We start from the raw sequence: 23,438 nt of genomic DNA, 5'->3' as shown, positions 1-23,438 counted from the left end.
CCCCACAAACACGCTTTTTGAGATTTGTTTATTTTATTAACATTCATATTTTATTAATATCCATTTCTTGTTATTTTAAGTTTAATTAACTGTGCCACAGTTTGTTTATCTATTCACCAATTGATCAACATCTGGGTTGCTTCCAGGTTTGGATTATCATGTAGAATTCTGCTACGCACATTACTGTATCTGAGTGGGTGTACATATATTTTCACTTCCCTGTGAGATTTTTGGCTCATCTGGTAAGTGAATATTCAACAATAAGAGGTTCTACCATATTATGTACAAAGTGGCTATACCATTTTACATTTCTGCCCTCAATGCAGGAGAGTTCCAACTGTTCCACATCCTCGGCAACACTCGGTATTCTCAGTCATTTTATCTTTAACTATTCTAGTAGATGTGTAGTGGTATTTTATGGTTTTAATTTGCATATCTCTAGTGATGATAAGGCTCTTCCATGTGCTTATTTGTCATCTGCATATCTACTTTGGAAGTGTCTTTTCAAATCTTTTGCCCATTGTTTTCCATTGGATTATTTATCACTTTATAGTTAAATGAAAACTTTCTCTATTATGAATTATGCAGTTTCTTGGACATGTTTTCTAAAAAAATCTATCCCAATCTGTAGCTTGCCTATTTTCGTAACTGTGTCTTTGAAGGAACAAAATTTTGAAATGCTCACTGATTCATTGTTAGCAATTATTTTTAAGTTTCTGCTTTTGATGTCATACTTAAGAAATTTTTACAAATCTATCTCAAAGATTTTCTCCTACATTTTATTATAGAATTTAGTAGTTTGGGGTGTTTATTAAAGTCTCTGATAAAGTTTGAATGTAATACTTGGGAGGTAAGAGTTCAGATTTATTTTTTTCCACATAGATATCTAGTTATCCATCATTATTTGCTGTATTCTCAATTTTGCATTACCAAGGAACGTTTGTGAAAACTCAGTTGACTAATGTAGGTGTATTTCTTGACTCTTTTCCATCCTAGTGATTTAATATGTCTATCTTTACCCCAATACCATACTGCATGGCTTTAGTGGCTTTATGATCTGTCTTGTGATATCAAGCAACATAAATCCTCCAACCTTTTTATTCTTTTTCAAAACTGGTTTACCTGTCTTAAGAATGTTGGCTGTTTATGTACACTTTAAAAATAAAAAACTTGTAAAAATAAATTAATTAAATAAAATAAACTTGTAACTTCTTCAAAAAAGGAAAAAAAAAAAACAAGTGAAGTTTTGCTTGGGTTTACATTGAAACTGTAGTTCAACTTGGAAAGAATTGCCATAGTGATAAAATATGTCCACAAATTCTTTTACACTCCAAAAGGTGAATCTTATTTCCCCTCCCTCACACTATAGACTGTACTTGGTGACCCACCTATAATTTGATAGAATGTGGCAAAAATGATGAGAGAGACTACCAAGAGGGGGTCACAACAGACACAGCTGCTTTTGTCTTGATTTCTCTTGGATCACTTTCTCTTGAGGAAGCCAGCAGCCATAACATGAAGACACTAAAGTTGCCTGTGGTCATGTCCACATGGCCAGGAACTGTGGCCTCCTGCCACCAGTCAGCACTAACTTGCCAGGTGTGTTTTTGAACCATCTTAGAAGCTCATCATCCAGACCCAGCTAAGTCTTCAGATGAATACAAACAGGCTGACACCTTGACTTCAGCTTCATGAGAGACCTTGAGCCATAACCACCCAACTAAGCTACTCCACTATTCCTCCCACAGAAATACTGCTTTAAGTCTGAGCTTCAAGTAAGGTATTATTCAATATCAATAGCTTATACAACCATTTTAATAATGTTGTCTTCTAATCCATGAACATGGAATGCCTCCTTCTTGCAATTTTTGGATTTTCAATGTACAGACCTTGCACATCTTTCATTAAATGTATTCCTAATTCTGATTTTTATACTATTATAGTTATTTTTATAGTTTTTCCCCAACTGTTAGTTGCTAGTTGTATAGAAATGTAGTTGACTTATTTATTGCTTTTATGTTCTGTGACTTTGCTAAATTCATTTACTATTTCTGTGTGTAACTTTACTGTGAATTCTTAGGATTTTCTACATGCATGATTATGTCATCAAGAAATAAGTTTTATTTATATGCTTTACTTCTTCCTTTCCAATCTGTGTCTTATTTTTCTTGTTTTACTACACTAGCTAGCTAAGACCTCTAGTACAGTGCTAAATAAAAGTGATGAGTGGACATCCTTGCCTTGTTCCTGGCCTTAGATTGAAAGCATTGTATTTTTCACCATTGAGTTTATATCTATAAATCTACAGATCTTTCTAGTTCTTCACATTCACATTTGGTTTATTTTTAGTCCAGTGTAAGAAACAAGTTTCGACATAAGCCTGTTTCCCCTTAACTTTTAACTAGGTATATCCACTGGACTAAGTTCTGGCATTTTGACCAGTAAGCTGGTAGAGTTTCTGGAAAGGCTTCTCTAAAGTAGCCTTCATACTTTTTTTTTGTTCCTTAGTTTCTTCCAACTCCCTGAAGTGCAATTAAAATGGTTGAAGTTTTTTTTTTTTAACATGAGGGAGAAATAAAATTCTATTGTATTTAAGGCACTGTTGTTTGAGATTTTTCTGCTTTGTGCAGCTAACCTAGTCCTCCTGAGGCATGATTTGCCAAAAAAGGAAAATTAGAGCAGATAAGACAGTTTATTAGAAATGAATAACCTATAACCAGGCTAATTCTGTCTGCATGCTAATTCAGAATCTCAACAATCAGAAGGATATCCAGTGTTTTAATTGGATGCCTCAAAATCTTCCCTAACATGAAAGAGCTAGGGCAGCTATACAGAGTTCAGTCAGAATCACTTTTGCACTTGAAGAAAAAGACAGCAAGACTCAAAATAACTGCTAAAGCCACATGGTTCTTTGTGTCATGAAAAGAACGATCTTTTCAAAATTAATCACAAATGGCAGAAATAACTTAGGGCATCCCTAATTTGCATACACATTCTTTGGGTGATAAATTAAGGACTTTCCAGAGTTCCCTCTTTCTTTTAGTGTTGTCAGTACAGAAGAAGGACACGAAGTCTGCTTGCTGAGGCCCAGGCAAAAGGGGACATTTGTTCCTGTCATATGCAGAAGCAATGTCATTCCCCAAGGAAAGGAGCCCCTTGGGTTTAGGTGTTTGTACCATTAGATGGAAGGTTTCTTGAATGTGGGAACTGTGGTCCACAGGACTCCAGCTGTGCAGCTTGCCTAGTAGATTTTGTTCAGACACATCTGGCTGGAGAAAGAGCAGCACCTGGTAGTGTCACTGCCAGGTCACGGCTTCTCACCTTTGCCTGTGGTTGTTTCAGGCTTACATTAAACAGGACCAGAGGACACTTGAGGTTGAGACTCTGTAAACAAGAGCATTCATGTTTTCATCCAGCAAATTCAATTCTTAATTTGCCCATGAGCATTATTTCATTGTTCCTTTCTAAAGGCTTAATAATCTTGTTACCCATAGTGGCTTAAAAGAAAATGATTTCCTGTGTTTTGCATTGGTGCTTAGACTTAGGAGGGAATAGCACATGGGGTACTCCTCCCTTCAGCCCTGAGCCTAGTCTCAATCTTTGGCTAACACTTTCAGTGGGATGTTCTCTGGTTTCCTGATCTCTGTGTCCCTTTTCCTAACCAGAGTTCCGATTCTTGCACCTGAGTGCTCAGAATCCAGCTCTAGTTGGCCTTTCCAGATAGTCATCCCTTTTGCCCTATCTGTTCATCTGTTTCTCCTTCCCTATTAAATAGGCAACCCTTCATTTGACCTTTGGAGGGCTTCTCATGTCCCTGGGTAGTTTCCCCTGGCCTTATGATGTACAAATTCCAGCATTTGGGTTTTGTTGTTTTGGTTTTTTCATTGGTTGGTTTTTTGTTTGTTTGTTTTGGTTTTTAGTTGTATTTGGGGGGGGGGGTAATACCGAATCTAAGGCCTTGTCTGTGCTAGGCAAGCAGTTTACCACAGAGCTTTGCCTCCAGCCCACAGTCTGTTTTTAAAGCCTATTTTTTGACAAGCTGTGTGGCTTTCAAGGAAACAATCTCATTCATCAGTCTCAATACAAGAAGGATTTGTGAGATAATGAAAATTAGTTTTAAAAGTAATGTGTAAATATAAGGTAGCAATGATAATGTGATACTCTAAAAGCTTTTCATAGAGACTAGATCAAACTTTGATGCAGTTATTTTTACCCCATCATGTATTGGAAAGGGGTGGTGTGATTATCAAATGTTTACAGGAAACTAAACTTTTAAGCTCTACACATTTTAATCCTTTGTGAATATCCAAAACGTTTTAAAGTAGTGCTTTGTTTGTTTGACAACTCAAGGTCATGCTGATATGCAGAGCAGGGACAGGTGGCCCTTCTCTCTTGCACACTGCTCCTGCACACGTGATTACCTGTGGCTCCACATCACTGTTTTATCACTGGGCGTATAGTGGAGATTGGTCAGCTTACAGAAGTGGAATTGAAGTGCATGCAGTCTTTTATTTCTGGCTTCTTTCACCTAACATGATATTTTTACAGTTTAAACTTAAATATTCAATATAAATTTGAGGATTGGCATTTACATTTCAATACAACACCCTGTTAAGATTTTATTTTGAAATATATTCTAGTCATATATTCTTGGTGAAAATTGGAATCTTTTATATATTGTTTTATTTATATATGACAACAGAATGCATTACAGTTCTTATTACACAAATAGAGTACAATTTTTCATATCTCTGGTTGTATACACAGTACATTCACATGAAAATTGGAATCTTAATTCTGCATCTTCCCATTCATGGATGGTGGTATCCTTACTTATGTTTCTCAAATTATCCCTTATTACATACTTTTTAAGTTCGCTCTATCAAGGCCTCATGTAATTTTTATTTATTTATTCCTAGCATCGCTTAGCTTTTTTCCCTCCTAGGCAGTATGTGTTTCACCTCTGGTTGCTTTTAAGGATTTCTTTTTATCTTACTAGAAGTCAATTTCATTTTGTTATACGTCTGGGACTCTTATATTTTAAATCTGAGGATGTATGTTCCTTATCAATTCTGGAAAACTCTCAGCTATCATCTCTTTAAATGTAGTCCCACTCTGCCTGGGTTCCTCTCTCGTCTGTGGGCGCACCCTGATGTGCTCTCTGCCTGCCTTGCCTGCTCAGACCCTCTTGGGTTCCTGCCCCACAGAGGGAGGGCAGAAATGAGGCTTGCTGGCTGTGGGAGGAAGTGGGTGCTTTTCACAGGCTCAGCCTTGAGCCCGCATTCAGGGTACCCCTTTCGTGCCCAGTGATTTGTATGTGTGCAGTGTGCTTTCCGTTTTGTTGAGTGTGGTTCAGGATAACAGATACAGAGTTTGTTTCTGTTTTCATTTTCTTTATTTTGTACTATTTTTGAGAGAAGGAGCTTGGAAATTATTGAAACCAAAAGCCCCCCACCATTCACTCTTCAATCCACTATCCGCTTTTGCTCCTACCACTTCTCCAGAGTGTTCCCGTGAGGTCATCAGAGGCCTCTGTGGGCACAGCCATTTCTCTCTGTCTTACTTAACTGTCAGCTGCATTAAATGCAGCCAGCTATTCCCCTCTGCACACATGCTTTCTGGCCTCACTGGTATAAAACTCTTCTAGTTTCTCCTCTTTCCCTGGCAGCCTCTTCACAGATTTGTGTACTGGCATCTTCTGTTTCATCTATCCATCCATCTACAAAATGTGAGTGTACTCCTAAATTCATTCCTTAGCACTGTCCTTCTATTAAAAACTCCCTCCCCATACTATGTCATGTGGTCTCATTGGTTTAATATGTGATATCCAAAGACTTCCAAATTCCTATCTCTGCCTTGTTCCTTAAGTTCCAATCTGTATATCCAGCTGCCCACTTCATAGCTTCACTAAAATGCTCCCAGGTTCAATCCTGCATAGTGTTTGCTGTTCGTCTACTTAGAAGTAGTCTTCTCTTAACTCTTCAAGTAACTAACACCCCATCATCTGCTCAGGTATCATTCCTTTAAGGGCTTCCCTCACCACCCAAACTAAAGTATATCCCTGCTCCAAGTCACTGTGTCCTTCATAGAACTCAGGTGAGACTTGCTTACTGTCTTTTCTCCATACTGATCACTATTGTTCTATAAGAACAGCACTGTGTCTGTCTAACCTCAGCACCATTCCCAGCATAGGAGCTCAGCGAGCCCTTGCCTGCTTAGCTTAAATGACATTAATAAGACTTTAAAGTGCACTGTTGTGAAGGCAGACAGTTACTGTGTGCTTTTATTTGGTCTGAAAATTACATATAAGAGGATGTGAGGGGAAAGGGGAAAAAAAAACAAGAGAAAGAAATGAATTACAGTAGATGGGGTAGAGGGAGAAGATGGGAGGAGAGGGGAGGGGAGGGGATATAGGAAGGGGATAGGAAAAGGCAGCAAAATACAACAGACACTAGTATGGCAGTATGTATAAACGTGGATGTGTAACCAATGTGATACTGCAATCTGTACACGTGGCAAAAATGGGAGTTCATAACCCACTTGAATCAAATGTATGAAATATGATATGTCAAGAGCATTGTAATGTTTTGAACAACCAATAAAAAATTCATAAGATTAAAGATGTTTTTTAAACAAAGGAATAACCATAGTTGTTTTTACCTAGAAAACCACAGTCTTGAGACTTTTCATTCCATATAAATGACCTTCAAAATTTAAAATAGGTTTGTTGTAAAAAGAACCATCATATATTGCTAAGTAATATTGATGAGGAATCAAGCATCTAGAAAAAGCAGTACTTGAAAAATTGATTAAAACACTATATAAATAAAAGCCAAAGTTTTAGATTGTCCTTATTTTCTGATGAATGACTGGGTCAGCTGATGGATCACCAGAGTTGTCTTCTACTGGTATCTTTTTCTCTGATGGCCATCTGCCAATATGGGTAACCATAGTTAGTAGAGTATGAAATTGTTTTGATAATCAAATTTATGGCTTTTTAAAAAATGAAGACTTTTTTAAAAAATTGGTTTGTACTTTGAATACTTTGAATATTAAATGGCTAGGGTTTTACTATCTCCTAATTTAATAAAAACAACTTTGTTTTACCAAGTAAATTAAATTTTTGTTAGTTTGTATTACTTAGTATTCTGCAATATAGTAGAGGTTTTGCTCATCACCTAACACTGCTAAAACTGAGAAAAATGCCATCTGAAATGTTTTACAGTTATAATTTCTATCTTAAATATATTCTTTAAAATGTGATTACATTTAAACAATCCAGCTGGACTTCTTTCTTTTAGATCTCGGGTCTGTGCTATGACCGAAAAATGTTGCAAGTTCACCAGGTGCTCTGCATCCCCAGCTGGGTGGCACAGTTCTTCTCTTGGACACTTGAACCCATCTTCTCATCTTCAGAACCCACCAGTGAGGCCAGAGTTGGGATGGGAGCCACAGTGGACATCCAGAGGCAGCAAAGAATGGAGCAGCTTGATCGGCAACTGATGCTCTCCCAGTTTGCACAAGTGAGGCGGCAGAGACAGCAGCAGGTAATTAATGGCATAAATACTCCGAGAGCAAACTCTCCCCTATGATCATGTATGTGACAGCAACTTCATTTTATTCCTATGTTTTGTGATGTGGATTTGACATGTTTCCAAATAGAACATTGGTCCTGATAGTGGTTATTCTTGGTTTTGTTTTGTTAAGGTAAAAAAAAAAAAAATTGGAGCTGAGTTATTGGTCAAACTGGACATTCTTTTCCACTTATATTAGATAATCACCGTTTCTTGGAGAAACACCAACCTAGTTAACACAATAGGATATTTATCTGTGTTTATAATCTTGTAAAAGCCACAGTATCTTCCTGTTAAAAATGCTACTTGTGTGCTGTGGATGAAGAACAAACGCAAAGCTTTATGATTTTCCTTGGTTGAGATGAGGAGAATGTGAAGATGAGAATAAGGGAATAACCAATGAACAAATCAAATAAGTGCCATGTTTTGTTAACCTTGTTATCAATAACCAGGAACTATTACACACGTATCAGTAAATACTGTAGTATCTAGGCAGTCTGATACTGCACCTGTCCTTCAGAGGAGCTCTTGCTCTGACACATCTATTACCCAGCACACTGAGTTCTTTACACCTTACCTCCACCTTCATCACCCTCCAGAGCAGCAAGAGACATGATTCTCTCCTGCTGGATCCCTGTCTCCTGCCAGCCCAGGTGCAGGCGGTAGGTCTGCAGGTGTCTCAGCAACCTGGAGAAGAGAAGTCAGCTCTGAAATCCTTAAAGGCCATTGTGGGCACAGGTCCCAGCATTTGGATCTGGGGTGGGATGAAGGCATGGGAGAGCAAGAAGGCATGGGAGAGCGAGAGAAGCAGAAGTTGTCCCCTAAAGACATATTTGAATTTGAAGTGACTCTGGAGCATACCATAAAAGTACCCATGGTATGTTTAAGGATGGAGGACAGACATCTCTCTTGGAGCTAGAGGTACAGGTGAAGGAGTCAACTCTATATAGAAGCAAGCTGAGCAAAAGACTAGATGAGCTCTAAGGGAAGAACCGCAACCAAGGTGAACATGGCTGTAGGCGAAGCTTTGTATTTGGCAGGAGGAGGTGGATCCTGCAAGGAAACTGAAAGAAGAATGGAAAGATGGGCTGAGGACGGAGCTCAGTGGCAGAGCACTCCCTAATTAAAAAAAAAAAAAAAGAACAGAAAGGGCAAAATGTGTGCTCTAGTGGTACTGGATGGGGAACCCAGCAAGGCCTTCTGCTCATGTGTTCTTGGTCTGTGTACTTGTAGCGTTCCTTTCTCCCTGGACCCCTCTGGAATGAGGGTCATCAAGAGAGAAAGGAGAAAATGACTTTTCTAGGTTTTTTGGTTTGCTTTGAGGGGAGGGTATCAGTTTCTATAACCTGTTTTAGGGAAGAGAAATTCTAGTTTCTAATACTTGTTTCAGGGGAGAAGGAACAGGAGACAGGCTGACAGAAGGTCAGAGTGATCTTACTTCTAGAGACCTTCCAATTCCTTCAGTTCAAAGTACTCAGCACATCAAGGTGCCATGCTTGACCTCATCTAACCTTAATTACTTCCTTCAAGACTCTGTCTTTAAATACAGTCGTACTGTGGTGTCGGGCTTCAGCATATGAATGCGGGAGGTTAGGGTTCTGTCCAGAACACTGCCCCTTTCAGAGTGGAAAGGGCCCTGTTTGTTCTGGGGACATAGGTGTATTGGGTTGTGTGGTCTCTGTTGGTGCAGGTTGGATGCAGTCACCAGTGCAGCCTGGGTGAGTGGGGCTGCTGCATAGTCTGCGTCCTGCCACCCTGGCTACCCTATTCATGTGCCAACACTGGGAGGCCAGTGACAGAGTTGCCAGGTCCCTCTGCTTGCCTGCTGTTTGGTGCCTTTTGGGTGGGGGATGTCCACAGTAGGCGTTAATCTGTAAAACAAAGCCTTCATCCTTCCTGTGTGTTCCTTTAGGCCTGTCCACTTGCCTCTTCCATGGGTTTCCTTGTTCCACTACTGTCCAGTCCACTGACCAGCCCACAGAGTCATTGGCCACTTCCAGTAAATCCATGTTCCACATATCATCACTTCAGGCCCCTTCTCTTTCTACACTAAGTGGCTGACTGTATGCGCCTCCAGCTCTGCCCACTGGAGAATTTGCCCACCTTGCTATCCTTTGGGGACCCCGTGAATGGAGCCATAGTGTAGCCATGATCCCTTTCTACCAACTGTCAACCAGATTGGGCCATTGTTCTCTGTCACTTGGTCATCAAGGACCCACCAACCTGTGGCATAGGTGTGAGCTGGGCAAAGGTTTCAGGGCAACCAGGGAGGGCGATGTGGGTCTGGCATACCTGCCTCTGCAGCTCACCGTGCCCTTGGCCCCACTCTTGCTGATTTTAGGTGCACCTTTGCATCCAGCAGTGGATATGTGCTGGGTCCACTTGGCCTACTCATTTGATGGGTCTCCCTCTGCAAACACCTTGCTTCTCTGGCCCTTGGACAGGCACTTGGTAGTGTAGCAGTATTTTGCAGGAATGTAATTCTCTGCTGTAGATGTGTGCCCTGCCCAGGATCCTCGGGGCCTACATGTGGCTTCTCCCTTGTGGTTGGCTACAGATGCCACAGTGTCTTTCTCCACTTCAGATATTTATAACACCACAGGATCTGCCAGATTGCCAGCTCAAGCCTCAGTGAATGAATACCCAAAGCCTGCCCTTTTGGAGTGTCCATTTTTGACAGGCACCGGGAAGCTACTGCCTCTCTTTGTGGCTCTTCCTATGGCTTCCCTCCACTCAGAATAGAACCATGCCATGTTTAGTTCTCAAGCATGTGCACACACAGTGGGTCTGAAGAAACTTTTACTTCCATCTCCTTAATGTTTCAAGTGTATCTTTCTGTTTGTTTTAATACCCATGAATCTTTTTTTGTAGGAAGCCTCAAATTGTTTTTCCATTTAAAATAAATCCATTATTTGTTTAAAAGCTGTTGGTTTTCAGATGTTTTTTAATAGAACCCAGAGGTTATATAGCATAGAGTTATTCAGTTACTAATTACTGTATATTAAAAATTACTCATTCCCAGTCTTTAATTTTGAGCATTCAAAATAACCTGGCAGTCTGTTCCAGGGGGGTCCTTGTGGGTCTTTGCCTACATCTGTCCTCTTCCATCTCCTTCCAGCAGCTCCTCAGCTGCTCCCTGTTGCCCTCTGGGAAGGGGTATATATTCCCCAAAGATAAACTTAAAATAACCCTTTTTACTCTAAACTTTTTAAATTTGGATTCATCAGGACTTAGTGCTGCGGAAAGGCATATGTGTCCAAAAAATGTACATAAGCCCAAGGTACTTTGGAAGGATATTCTAACAGGACAATGGAAAGGTCCTGACCCAGTAATTGTCTGGAGTCGGGGGTCTGTTTGTGTGTTTCCACAGGGAGAACAGCAGCCGATTTGGATTCCAGAGAGATTAACCAAGGTCCTGACCCAGTGATTGTCTGGAGTCGGGGGTCTGTTTATGTGTTTCCACAGGGAGAACAGCAGCCGATTTGGATTCCAGAAAGATTAACTAAAGCGATTTCTACAGACCAAAAAGAAGATGATTTGGCTCAAATCCATAACAACTGATATCCAAAACTCCAGTTTGGCTGTTCTTACATCTGCTACAGAACCAGGATGCTTTTTTCAATATCTATTTTATTATTGCCCTTTGCCATATCATGAAGTTCTATTTTGTTTTTTGAGCTCATACAGACCTAGGTTAATGTTTTGCTGATCAGTTCTATTTTTTTTGACTAAAGCCGGTGGTGGCAGTTGAGGCTCTGAGGGTTTTTCCTGAGAGGCTGTTTTGTTTGGCGTGTGTGGTTCTAAAAATAAAGTTAGTTTCTTTTGACAAGTGGCTCCTGATTGTGCCCAGCCAGACTGCGGCAGCCCTCTGCATGCCCATTCCCCATGCCTCTCCCTTGGTTCTAGGGTTGCAGTACAATTGCTTGAGAAGCTCTGACCAAGACTGGGGCCCCCTGTGACCCAAAAGAGGTAAAGGTCATGTCCTTCCCCTTAATGAGTTTGTGATCAATTCCAGTAAGTGTGGGCAGTGTGCTTGAAACACACGGTCAATAGCAGAGTCACATGCACTGCTGTGCCCTGGGAGATGCACCTTCCATGTGGACTGGTACTGTCCGAGCAGCTCCAGGGATGGGAAGCAGGGCAGGATTGGGATTGGGGGAGCACCTCACTCAGGGCAGACGCAGCTGGAGTCAGCATGGCAGTGACAGTGCAATTGTGGACAGGAAAGACCTCCAGGAGCCCTGATTGAGAGAAATGTAGCAGGTATGCAGTTAAAGGTGGGAAATAACAGGGCAACTGATAATGGAGGGGTGTTGTTAAACCTGACAGCAGATTTTGGTTTTGACATTGGAGGCTGTGACAGTGGTTTTCTCTGTGACAGTGGTAATAAAGGTAGGACACTTGCTTCGGAAAACTTGGTTTCATTTCCATGTATAAGGTGGATGGGAGAAGGCAGAGACCACAGAGGAGGTATCAAGTAGAAGGCGATTCTCAGTCCAGCTCTCAGATAGAGGACGGTGATGGTCTTTATCAAGCTCTCTTGCCCTGTTCCCTCCTGACAGGCTGTTTCCAGCCTACAATCCTCCACCTGCTCAGCTCTGTACCACCCTCAGCGGGCGACCACCACCAGTCTATGGCCCTCACGATCTGTTCATTAGGCCCAGGGCTCCTGGATTTTGGCCTCCAGGCTGGCCCTGCCACTCCCTGGGCTCTGGACCTACGCGTCCTGTGCCTCCTGAGCGTGCCACAGGCTCTCAGGATTTACACTTTGTCTCTGCTTCTCACTCCACCCACAGGCCCAAACTGAGGCTCCACTGGAGACGTCTCACACATGTGCATCCATCGCCCTCTCTCCCCCCACCCCCACGCCCCTACCCCCATTAAGTCCCATGGCATCTCCTCCTCAGAACAAGCCAGTCATCGCCCCCTCTCACCATCCCCACGCCATGGTCCAGACCCACGTCATCATTTGTCTGGGTTCCAACAGAAGCCTCTGCCCCATCTCTGCTGTAGCCTTGCTTTCCTCCCCGACCTGTCCCAGTCCAGCAGCCCCCAGCAGTCTCTGCAACACCAGCTTTCGCTCCACTGACACCCTTCAGTGGGTCTTCCTAGCTGTTGCGTCCCTGCCTGCTTTTGAGCACATCTCCTTTCAGCCCCTGTGCAGCTTGCAGCCAGCCATGCTGAGCTGTTTGCACTTGAGCGTGGCTGCATCTTGCTCTACACTCTCTTGCCTTCACACCTGCCCTTTTCTCAGCCTGGAACAAACTTCTGTGCAACCTCCTTACTCCACCCCACATCACAGACAGTTTTTGCTTACCAGACTTCCATTCCCTCCACAGTATTCCTCACAAATAGCCCCTCCTCTGGGAAGCCCCTGACAGCCTCCCCCTGGGATGCTGAGGCTCCTCTGTTCACGAGCCCCAGCCTGAAACCAGGCATTGACTTCCCTGCCCCTCCCAGCATGGCTGGAGATGATGAGACTGTTTTTCTTTGTAGCTCCAATGTGTAAATAATGCTGGGAAGTAGTAGGAGCTCAGTAAATATTGGGGAACTTAATGAGTAAATATGTGAACAATAAATATTAATAGAATTACTTCTTTTCCTGAGGGTAGCTTAATACAAATGAGCAGGGTGGGGACAATACAGTGTCCTCTGCAAGGGTGAGTAGGAAGGACAGACCACGCTATGTTCAGGCAATGTGAAGAGGAAGAAGAGGAGCCTGAGCTGCTGAACAGAAACCAGGAGCTCAGTGACCAGGGGCCTGCAGAGCAGGTGGGGTGCAGGAAGAAGGGTAGGTGCGCCACCTCCCCCAAAGCCCCACACAGATGGGGAATGGGAGAGACCACCCGCTTCCTTTGGGAAGGGGTTTCAGGGAAGGGGTGGGTGTCACGAAGTACTGCAGAGCTGCTGGCAGAGGAAGGGTGGGTGTCTCTCCTGCTCGAAGTAGCCACCTTACTCCAGCACAGCCGGGTGCTTACCCCGTGTTCATTAGGGTAACTTTTACTGCAAAGCAGACTTGACCTTCACTCCTGAGAGCGTTTTTGTTCAGCTGTGTAGCATCTGCCATTTCAAGCTCCGAAGAACTGTGACCAGGGTGACAACTCTGTAGGCCTCCTCTTCTCTGTGGCTAGGGTCTTAACGTTCATCAAGCCCAGCAGTGTGATGATGTTCCAAGTATGCTTTGACTTCTCACAGATCTTTCTGGACACTTCCACAAGGGGTTACTATTCAGTAGCTTTTGGCCAATTGTCTCATGGGCAAGTAGCATTGTAAACGGGGCCTACCAACAAATATTACCACATCTGTGACCTCGCTCTCTCCACATTACAGTAGCTCCCTTCTGGAGATGGATGCAGAGACCCTTATCAGGTATGCTAACTCTGCTCTCTGGCTCCTTGCCCCTGGACTCACGCCTCACCTCAACAGTGGCTGGCTGCATAGTCAGTGACCTCACAGAGTCACTTTGGTACTTGCAGCTGAGGATCCTTTTTCTAGTGCCGAGCCATCACATGACTTTTCATGCTTGTGTGTTTAACTTGTCCAGCAGCAGCATATGAGCTCTTGAAGCTCAGGAACCTTGTGTCTTACTTACTGGCATCTCGGTTCTGATGCTTTGTGCTGCCCTAGCCAATACATGAGACGATGCCCTGGCCTCCCAGAAGTTTGAAGCTGCTGGGGAGGGTGAGGAGGTAAGTAAGGAGCAGGTCTCTACTGGAGTTTGTGTGCAGACCTGAAGCACAAATGTGGGTGTGGCAGTTCTCCTTAGGGGGCTCTTCATAGCCCAGCTGGGTTGGGGGAATCTTGCGGGGGAACAATACTGGGGTCCTCAGTTCAGGCACAGATCACCCATGAGGAAAAGCACAGGGGCCCAGAACATCTGTGGGCACAGCAAGGAACTGCATTTGCTTAACATCTGGGGTGGCTACAGAAGAGGCGATGAAAGATGAGGCTGGGAATAAAGCAGAGGCCAAGCAGAGGGGGTCTAACACCAGGCTCAGGACTGTGTTTTCTTTTATCCTGCAAGAAGCAATGGGCTGTTGAGGCCTTTGGAGCTGGAGAGTGTACGGTAGGCTTGTCTTTAAGAAAGATTGCTTTGGCTGTACTGTGTGGATTGCGAGGGTGATGCTAGAGGAAGAAGGGCAGCTGCCATGATGGAGGCTCTTTGTGTCCTCAGGGTATCGTGCTGATGAGCTTGAGCTTGCTCAGCAGATCATGGAATGACCAAGTCAAGCTTTGCAGACCCAAGTCTCCTGTGAAAACACCTGCAAGGAGACCTAGCTGCGACTGCCTCCGGGGCTTCCAGTGCCTATTTCTCATGTTGCTGGTCATGATGGGAGAAACCCTGGGATGCTGTGATATGATAAGAAATATATATTTGAACAACTAAAAAAGAAATATATATATTTGATCTCTACTCTAATTCCTGCACACAGCACCTAAAACCCTTGGAATCTCTATAGAGATCAGTGTCTTTTTGTATCCTAGTGTGAGACTCAGGGCTCACGCCTCGCCCCAACAGTGGCTGGCTGCATATTGGGTGACCTCACAGAGTCACTTTGGTACTTGCAGCTGAGGATCCTTTTTCTACTCAAGATGTGGAGCTGGTTGCCAGGGAAACCAGTTTTGTGATTAGAGGGTTGAAACTTTCAGCCCTTCTCCCACCTGCCCTCACAGGGAGAGGGGCGAAGGTAGAGTGGATCAGTGGCCGCTGATTTAATCATCCAGGCCTTCGTAGTGGTGTCTCAATTAAAAACCCAGAAGGGTGGGATCCAGAGAGCTGAACACATGGGAGTTCCTGGAGTTCCCCCCGGGAGGGCGTGAAGCTCATACCCGTCTCTCGGCCTTGCCCTGTGTGTCTCTCCGGTCTGGCTCTTCATCTATAGTCATTGTGATGTCCTTGATAATAAATGGATAAACATAAATGTTTCCCGAGGTTCTCTGAGCTGTCTTAGCAAATTAATCAAACCTGAGGAGAGGGTCATGGGACCTGTTTATAGCTAGTAAGCCGGAGACAGGCAGAAAACCTGGGGCTTGGATTCACATCTGAAATAGGGATAATCTGGTAGGACTGAGCCCTTAAACTGTGGGTCTTACGCTAACTCCTTGTAGACAGTGTTGGGATTAAGTTTTGAGACACCCTGGTGGTGTCCGCTGGAGAATTGCTTGGGGTGTCCTGCCCAATGCATCTAATGTTATAAGCATCATGCTGACTGGTGTGTGAAAGGATCAAGGAAAACTGCTTGGTTTGTTTCCTTCAGGAACTCAGATGTTCATAGTATAAAGCAGCATAAGAAAAGCTTAAAAATTAGGTAAAATTACTTTATAAACCAGAGGGATTTATCAAATATAGATCATAACTTAGATCATAACAAGTTTTTCATAACTTAGACATTTGTTTTGTGGCTCCCAGGAAGTTTGAGAGGTAGTCCTGATTTGGGAGCTAAGCTGATAGTTATTCTTAAAAATTTTTAATTTATAAAACAAGGGTTAACACTGAGCCAAAAAGCCTGTTTTTGCATAGTCTGAAGCTAAGAATAGTTTTTTACATTTTAAATTAAACGTATGTACCTATATAATAGCCTCAATGTTGCCTTCTGGTCCTCAGAGCCTAAAACATTTACCATCTAACTCTTTACAGTAAAAGAAAATGCCAGGATCTTCTCTGGAAGATTATGTAGCCAGCAGCTTTCAAAGCAATTTCTTGCTGGGAACTCTGAACTCTCTGGGTCTTGGTAATCTGTTACTCTTGTGAACCACCATTTTTTCTGTTGGCTGATGAAGAAAATGTCTCTATATATCACAACATAGACTTGAGGATAAAGCTTACCCTAAGGTATTCCTGTAACATCTCCATTTATGTTAGAAAAGAACTAAGAAGAAACCCACCCTGAATCGACCGTGCTTGAGCCCTGTGGGAAGATTGCCACAAGCAGTGTGTCTGCTGGTGTCATCTTGGCCCCTTCGCTGCCTCGGCAGCCCCATGTTTCCTGGATGAGTCCAGCTGTTTTCAGTGATGAGCAGTCTGTTACACCATAAGCACAGAAGGTGTCAATGCACTGTTCACACATGCAGTTCAGTTATTTTTTCAGCATTTGAAGTCAATTAGCTACATTCTGTCACCTGCCCTTCGTAACGTTTTGTGGCTGTGAAAATTGTTTCTCTCTTTACCCAACTCTGGCAACAGTTGTTACGTACCATCTGAACGTCCATCATTATGAGTCACATCTGCCTTGCACATTATAAGAGATCGTATCATTAATCAAGTATTGGTAAATTAATAAAATATTTCTAGTGTATGAAAAGTGATCTCAGGTCCTCAGTTTTGTTTTGTTTTCCTGATTCAGGGGATTAAACCCAGGGGCACTTTACCACTGAGCTACATCTCCACCTCTTTTTGTTTTTTATTTTAAGACAGGTTCTTGCTAAGTTGCTGAGGTTGAAGTTGAAATGTAAAGTTCATTGGCTTTTAATATATTCACAGAGTTGAGTAACCATCACCCCCATCAATTTTAGAACATTTTTAGTACCTTGTAAAGAAATTATGTCCCCATTAGCAGTCACTCCCCAGTTTTCCCAGTCCCAGGAGACCTATGTGGATTTGCCCATTCACAGTGTTCCTTGTCCAGGGGCGTGGGCACTAGCTGGTCGTTATGACTGGTTTCTTTCACTTTGCATCACAGTTTCAAGGCTCACCTATGTCGAAGCAAGCATGATTTGCCCTCAGCGAGTTTTAGGGAACAGGATTCACTTAGCAGAGCTTTGTGCTGGCCAGTGCCATCCCTCTGCAACATTTGTGGCTTTACTCCATTGCCTTGCTTTCTGAGGAAGCTTCTTGTTGCTCTTGGACCTGCCAACACTGATATTCCCATTAGTATCTATTCCACAAGTCACAGGAGTGCCCACCATGTGCTGGGCCAGGCTCTGGAGAGTGCCTCAGGGAACCAGGCAGCAGGATCCTCCCTCTCCCAGGGCTGAGAGGAGAAAGAGGAAGGTGTCAGAGAGCTCTTCTGGGAGAAGCTCCTAACCCAGCCAAGGAGAGTCAAGAGAAGCGTCTGAAGGAAGCACCAACTGGGAACACCTCTACCTGCGCCTGCATTCGAGTGTGCGCGCATCACAGAGGAATCCCAAGGGAGCAGACCCTCTCCCATCTCCAGCCTGGAATAACCAGAGCAGCCTTGGTGACAGCGAGTGGCTTGTGGCATGCTTCTTAGCACTTTTCCTTTTTTGCTGAGCTCTTTCACTTTTTGATGCGATCTGATTTGAAAACCATTCTTGTCAAGTTGCCATGCTGCTTTGTCAACAGAGTAGTCTAATCAGTGAGCCTAGTCCTTTTATGACTCTTTACAGTACATGTAAGTGTAGCATCAGATGTGGAATAAGTTACTAGTGTTTAGTCGATAAAAATCTGCAATCAAATGAAAATCAGGTGCAAGAACTCTGTTTTTCAAGTGAGGTTAAAGCTAGGCTGTTTATCTAGTCTCTTCCCTCCTTGCAGGAACTACTCTTATGTCTGGTGCTTTTGTAGTTGCTCATATTGGCCTTTCTGATAAAATTCAGCACAGAAAGATAGGCTCAATCTAAATTCTAATCCTTTTCCAAGACTGACTCATTAAGTGACCTTGAAAAGATCATTTCTATTTTCCATCCTGCTTTGGTGTCTTCATGAGAAAGAAGAGAGTGGTATAATCTCATGATATGTAAAAAAAGCAAATGTAAACGCACTCTACATTTTAAAGATAAAAATTGTAAGAAATTCTAATTCTTTTCCTGATTTTTCCTTTGACCACTTATTAATCCTTTGAGCACTTATTAAAACCTTGAATGAATTTACAGATACACTGTGATATTTTAGAAAAATCATCCTCATAATCATTTTGTGAAATTTTTTTCACCCACCCCCCAAAAGTCATGTGTATGGGTATTCAAAACCAGAAAACATTTGTAATGGAGAACAGTCCATTGGGGTATCTGTTAGTGTCTGAGGCAAAATCCTTCCTGTGTCCCCATCTGGGAAAAACCCTGCTGCCACCACTGCTCAGGTTCTGAGCCCACAGCTTGGAGCTGTGGTGACTGACATGGTTTTGTGAATAAAGCTTCCAGAAGCCATGATTTCCCAGAGTCGTGCGCCATGGCTTCCTATCAGATATTACAGCACAGATGAGCTGTACCGAGATTTGTTCCGATCCTCCTGATGAGGCAATTGAGGTACACAGGTTGTGTCTGTTCCCGGGGTGCGGCACAGTAGTGTTCAAGCTGCCTTAGGGCCAAGGGCGCTGCCCCGCTTTGTTCCCACAGCAGCCTTCCTCAGGCACACTGCCTGCTGCTGCGGTTCTGGTAGGGTCAGGGCACCCGAGGAGCTCAGGTGTCACTGGAGGTCCACATGGACGTGATAACACCTGTGAGCAGCTGGGTAAAGATGGAGGGGTCACACCCACTGTCCATCTAGGGGCTCCACCTGCTGCCTGTGCAGGGGACACAGGGCTCCTGCCACCTCAGCAGAGACCTCTTTTTGAGAGATAACTGCTTGGCTTTCAAGATGCTCTTCAGGGGGCTGGGGATATAGCTCAGTTGATAAGTGCTTGCCTCGAATGCACAAAGCCCAGTGTTCAATCCCCAGCACCACAAAAAAGACTTACTCTTCAGTATACTGGCAAGAAAGAGGCAGCTTGAACCAGTTCGAGGATTGTTGACTCCAGCTTCCCATTTTGTAGATGAGAAAACGTAGACTCAAGACTTCTCTTCAGTGTTGAATTGGCAGCTTGACTATGTCCTGTAGAAGTTGGGCAGAGAAGGAGAACAGGGAGGATGGGAATAGCTGAAGCCATTGACACGCATGAAACAAGAGCTGGGTCTGCACCATCGGGTGAGAGGACAGTCCCGGGGAACCAGGGAGGGCAGTCCCAGTCTACAGGAAGTGGGAACACACAGAGTGGACAGCACATGCTGAGGGGAGGTGAGAAGTCGTTCAGCAGGGGCGGGTTTGGGCAGAGCTTCAGTACAGGACAGAATGTTTTAGACATGCTGCTGTAAGACTTTCAGTCGAGGCTGTGGCATTGCGAGAGGCTTATGGGTGCAGTTCGCCAGCAGTGCTGTGCAGAGTGGATTGGGGGACAGGAGCAGTGACCATGTCATCCAAGAAGCCGTGGCATAAACAGAGGCGGACCCCTCACCCCCCACCCCCACCAAAAAGGAAAGATGAGCAGTCTTTGAGAGTTGGGGGAATTTTTGTGCAGAGCATGTGGGCCGTGCTGGGCTGATGGGAGCTGGGAAAGCTGATGTGTGCCCTGGCGCGCGGCTTGCTGAGGGTCGAATATGGGAATGAGAGCCAATCCCCCAAGGCACAAAAATGAATGAACTCTCTGGGGAGTTGATACAAAAAGAGAGGAAATCTTGAGTAATCCTCCATCTCATTTTTAATAATGAGTTTCACCTCCTCTTGTGTCAAAACATTTACTGGTAACAAATATCAGAACTCATTTTAATTTTGATTTGCATTTAATAATATTTTGTAGAATTAAGGGGGAAAAATGACCAAAAACTTGGTAGATGAAGGAAAGAAAAACAAAGGACATGAGGCAAAGTCGGCCTTGTACACGCTGAGAAGTCACTTTGATTCCCACGGGTTAAGGGGAGCCATGTTGAACCCTCACCTTGTGCAGTCCTCACGTGACTTGTGTTCAGCATCACGAGCGTGTAAATCAAAAGAAGATAGTACAGCAGCCCGAAGACAAGGAACTGTTGTGACCTTCCCATGCCAGATGGCCCCAAACCAAGCTGGGACTGTGGGAAGCTCCTGGACCCCTCACTCCTCCTCAGCCAAAGACTGAGCACTCCCTTTCCCTACCAGAGCCAAACCAATCTCTGATCCTGACAGTCCTTGGAAGAAAAGGGTCTGCATTGGAGGAGAGGGGTTGGCTGGCCAGCCTTTTCAAAACTAAGCCCCGGAGCACTCGCCAGGTGGCTCAGCTGTGACAGCCACCTGCCAGGAAGGCTCAGCCCCTTCTTCACAGGAGGAGCCCAGAGGGCAAGGAGCCACAGACAATGTGCCCAATGCCTGTGGCCAAGGTGAATGACCAGGCTGGATTCGAGTCCCTCCCCCTTATTACAGTGGCTCCCCACCCAGGAATTTACCAGGTCCCCTGCTTGTCGAATCAAAGGGAATATATATATGTGTGTGTGTGTCTCAGATTTTCAGCTGATGTTGAAAATTATTTAACCTGACTTTAAAATGGTCCTCTTGTCTTGGGAGAATGTTCAGTGTTCAGCCTCCTAAGAGAAATGTCATCAGTCAAAATAAACAAGACCAGGGACACATTTGCCAGCTGTCACACAATCAAAAAGTCCTTCACTGGGACTTGTGAGTTACATTCTGGGCTGTGGCACAGCTTTCTGATAGACCATCTAGAGGCGTCCCAATACCCCCTCTCCTCTTTGCTACCCCAAATGCAGCCCCTAGAATAGTGCCTGTGGCTCTGGCCCTGCCCATCCAAGGATGGAGTGGACAGGGAGGCCTGTGACCTTGAGAACTCTAGCTGACTGGAGCAAGACGCCAAGGGCTACAAAATCATTGGATACCCTGCCTCCCAAGTCAAAGGCCTTGAGGCCTGAGCTGCAGGATGTGCCGTCTCTGGATCTCCCGGCTGTGGAAGCTGCCTTTGGCTTCTGTTTGCTGAGAACGTGTTTGATCTGAAGGCTCTCGGCCCCCAAACTGGCCAGCAGAATGAACCACACCAAAAGGTGACAGAGCTATAGACTTGCCTGGGGTTTTGATCAGGCTAGTGTCCCCCAGTGTATTATTTCCTCCAATACCTGCCCAGAATCTGCTGGACAGCACAGAGATACAACATGGTGTTCTGTGGTGCTGGGTACAAATGTGAGGGCCGCGCTGCATGGGGCATGCTGAGAGTCACCCTTCTGAGTTTTTCTCCTAAGGCTCACGTTTTTAAGGCATTACCAATGAAATAAGGTTTTCAAACAGGAAATAGGATTTCTTCCGAACCTCTTATCATCCCTACTAAGTCTCACCGAGGCGAAGAGCACTCTGTGGTGTGTGTGTGGCAGTAGTGGGCTTTGTTTTCCCTTCTGGTTTTTAAAGGTTTTGCCAGGAAGCCTTTGCTGATCGGTAGGCTTCGGTGACTCTTCTATGCACCAGTGGCATTTATTACTAGTTCTAACAAGGCACCTCTCACCTAGTCCTTAGTGTGCCTCCTGTTCCGTTTCTAGTGTTCGTTTGTTCTGTCAACTCAGCTAAGCTCTTTCAGAGCTGTAGGAAATTAGTCACTTCTCTGGGTCATAACTCTCTTCACCTGGCCCCAGGACGACACGCTGTACACAGAAGATAAATGAATGAAACTGAGCACATTCATACTTACCCCCCAAGCTGCAGCTTCCACGGAGATTGGGAAGTAGTGCAGGGAAGTACAGGTGAGCCCCTCCCATGAGGAGCTGCCCTCCTTGGCCTTGATGTCAGTGGTTCTTGTTAACAGTTGGTCTGGTGTGAGAAGGAAGAGAGGCCTGTGTTTAGGAATGTTTCAGAGCTGGGCAAACCAGCAACTTTGGAGGGTAAGACACGAGAATCACAAGGTCAAAGCCAGTCTCAGCCATTTAGCAAGACTCCATCTAAAAAAAAAAGAAAAGAAAAGGGCTGAGGATGTAGCTAAGTGGTGGAGAGCCCTGGGTACCAGCCTGTGCTTTGTGAGCCTCCTTGCCTATCCTTCCCAGCCCATCACTGACCTGTCACCTGGGTATCCGTACTACAACTCACTAAGGCCTTTGCTAAGAAAACCTTGTAGAACGGAACTCAGCAGTGTGCTTTCTGCGTGTTGTCCATTCATTTATCCACTCTGCAGCAGTTTCCTGAGAACCTACACTGGCCAGGTCACACACTAGGTTGGGTTTCCACACAAGACAGGTGGATAGTCCCAGCCTCATGATCCCATGTGAGAGGCCAGGCCACATGCAATTGAAGTAAGATGTGCTGAGTGCCATCCTCAGAAAGGTCCAGGGACATGTCAAAGCATATGGGAGGAGCACCTAACCCCCAACTTTGGGAGCAGAAAGGGTGAAGTGGGGTGTGAGAAAGGCCTCTAGAAGCAGGAGGCTGGCAGGCACTGGGGAGAATTTCAGTTGTGTCCTAAAAGCAGTGGGACTTGCTGAGTAGCACCAAAGAAGGATAGCTGCAGCTGTGGGAAAAGACTCACGTGCTGCCCCTTCTTTTCTACTTATCTGTGGAGGCAGGATTTCAAATACTTCAATAACCAAGTTACAACAGAAGTGAGTGCAGAAGCAGATGCAAAAATCCAGCTATTTTCTATTCAGACATTAAAGAGATTTTCAAAAATAGAAAACAATGCCACTCTTCTCAGTAGTTCCTGTTCTAGTATAGAAAACATCATTTTTTTAATTTAAAAAATAAGTTGGCAAGTAAGAGGCCTGTGTTTGTTAGTCAATAAGTATTTTTATAAATTAATAAGAAGGCAGTGGGAGGCTGTTGGTGGGTTTTTAAGTAGAGGAGGAACATGATGAGATTTATATCTTTGGAAATCACTCTGGAGCCACCCCTGCCCTTGACAGTGGTCTAAAACATCGAGAGAGAGAGAGAGAGAGAGAGAGAGAGAGAGAGAGAGAGAGAGAGAAGGAGAGAGGGGGGGAGAGGGGAGGGAAGACAAGGGGATTGAGAAGGTGTGTAAGAGTTAGAAGTGACAAAGCCTGGCGGTGGGGCCTATGCAGAGGATGGATGTAGGTATCACTCCCCAACTCCGAGGACACAAGAATACAGGGGATTGAAGGTGAGTTTGGTTGAAGACACATCCATGTCTCTGGAATATTTAGATGGAAGTGTGTCCATGGAAAGTTGGTTCTGTG

At 44.3% G+C, this 23,438-nt stretch overlaps 1 protein-coding gene across 1 annotated transcript in view; it reads left to right on the top strand.

Annotated features, from left to right (window-relative positions):
- Nucleotides 1-23,438, top strand: part of Ubac2 (UBA domain containing 2) — a 154,983-nt gene that overhangs the window by 108,758 nt on the left and 22,787 nt on the right. The window contains exon 7 of the mRNA XM_048800682.1: nt 7,302-7,547. Within this exon, the coding sequence (XP_048656639.1) occupies nt 7,302-7,547 (246 nt within the window). The remainder of the gene's footprint in view (nt 1-7,301; nt 7,548-23,438) is intronic.

Source organism: Marmota marmota, unplaced genomic scaffold (assembly GCF_001458135.2).
Source record: "Marmota marmota marmota unplaced genomic scaffold, marMar, whole genome shotgun sequence".
NCBI classification, from domain to species: domain Eukaryota; kingdom Metazoa; phylum Chordata; class Mammalia; order Rodentia; family Sciuridae; genus Marmota; species Marmota marmota.
The sequence above is the reverse complement of the archived record's forward strand: the minus strand, read 5'-3'. Positions and strand labels throughout refer to the sequence as shown.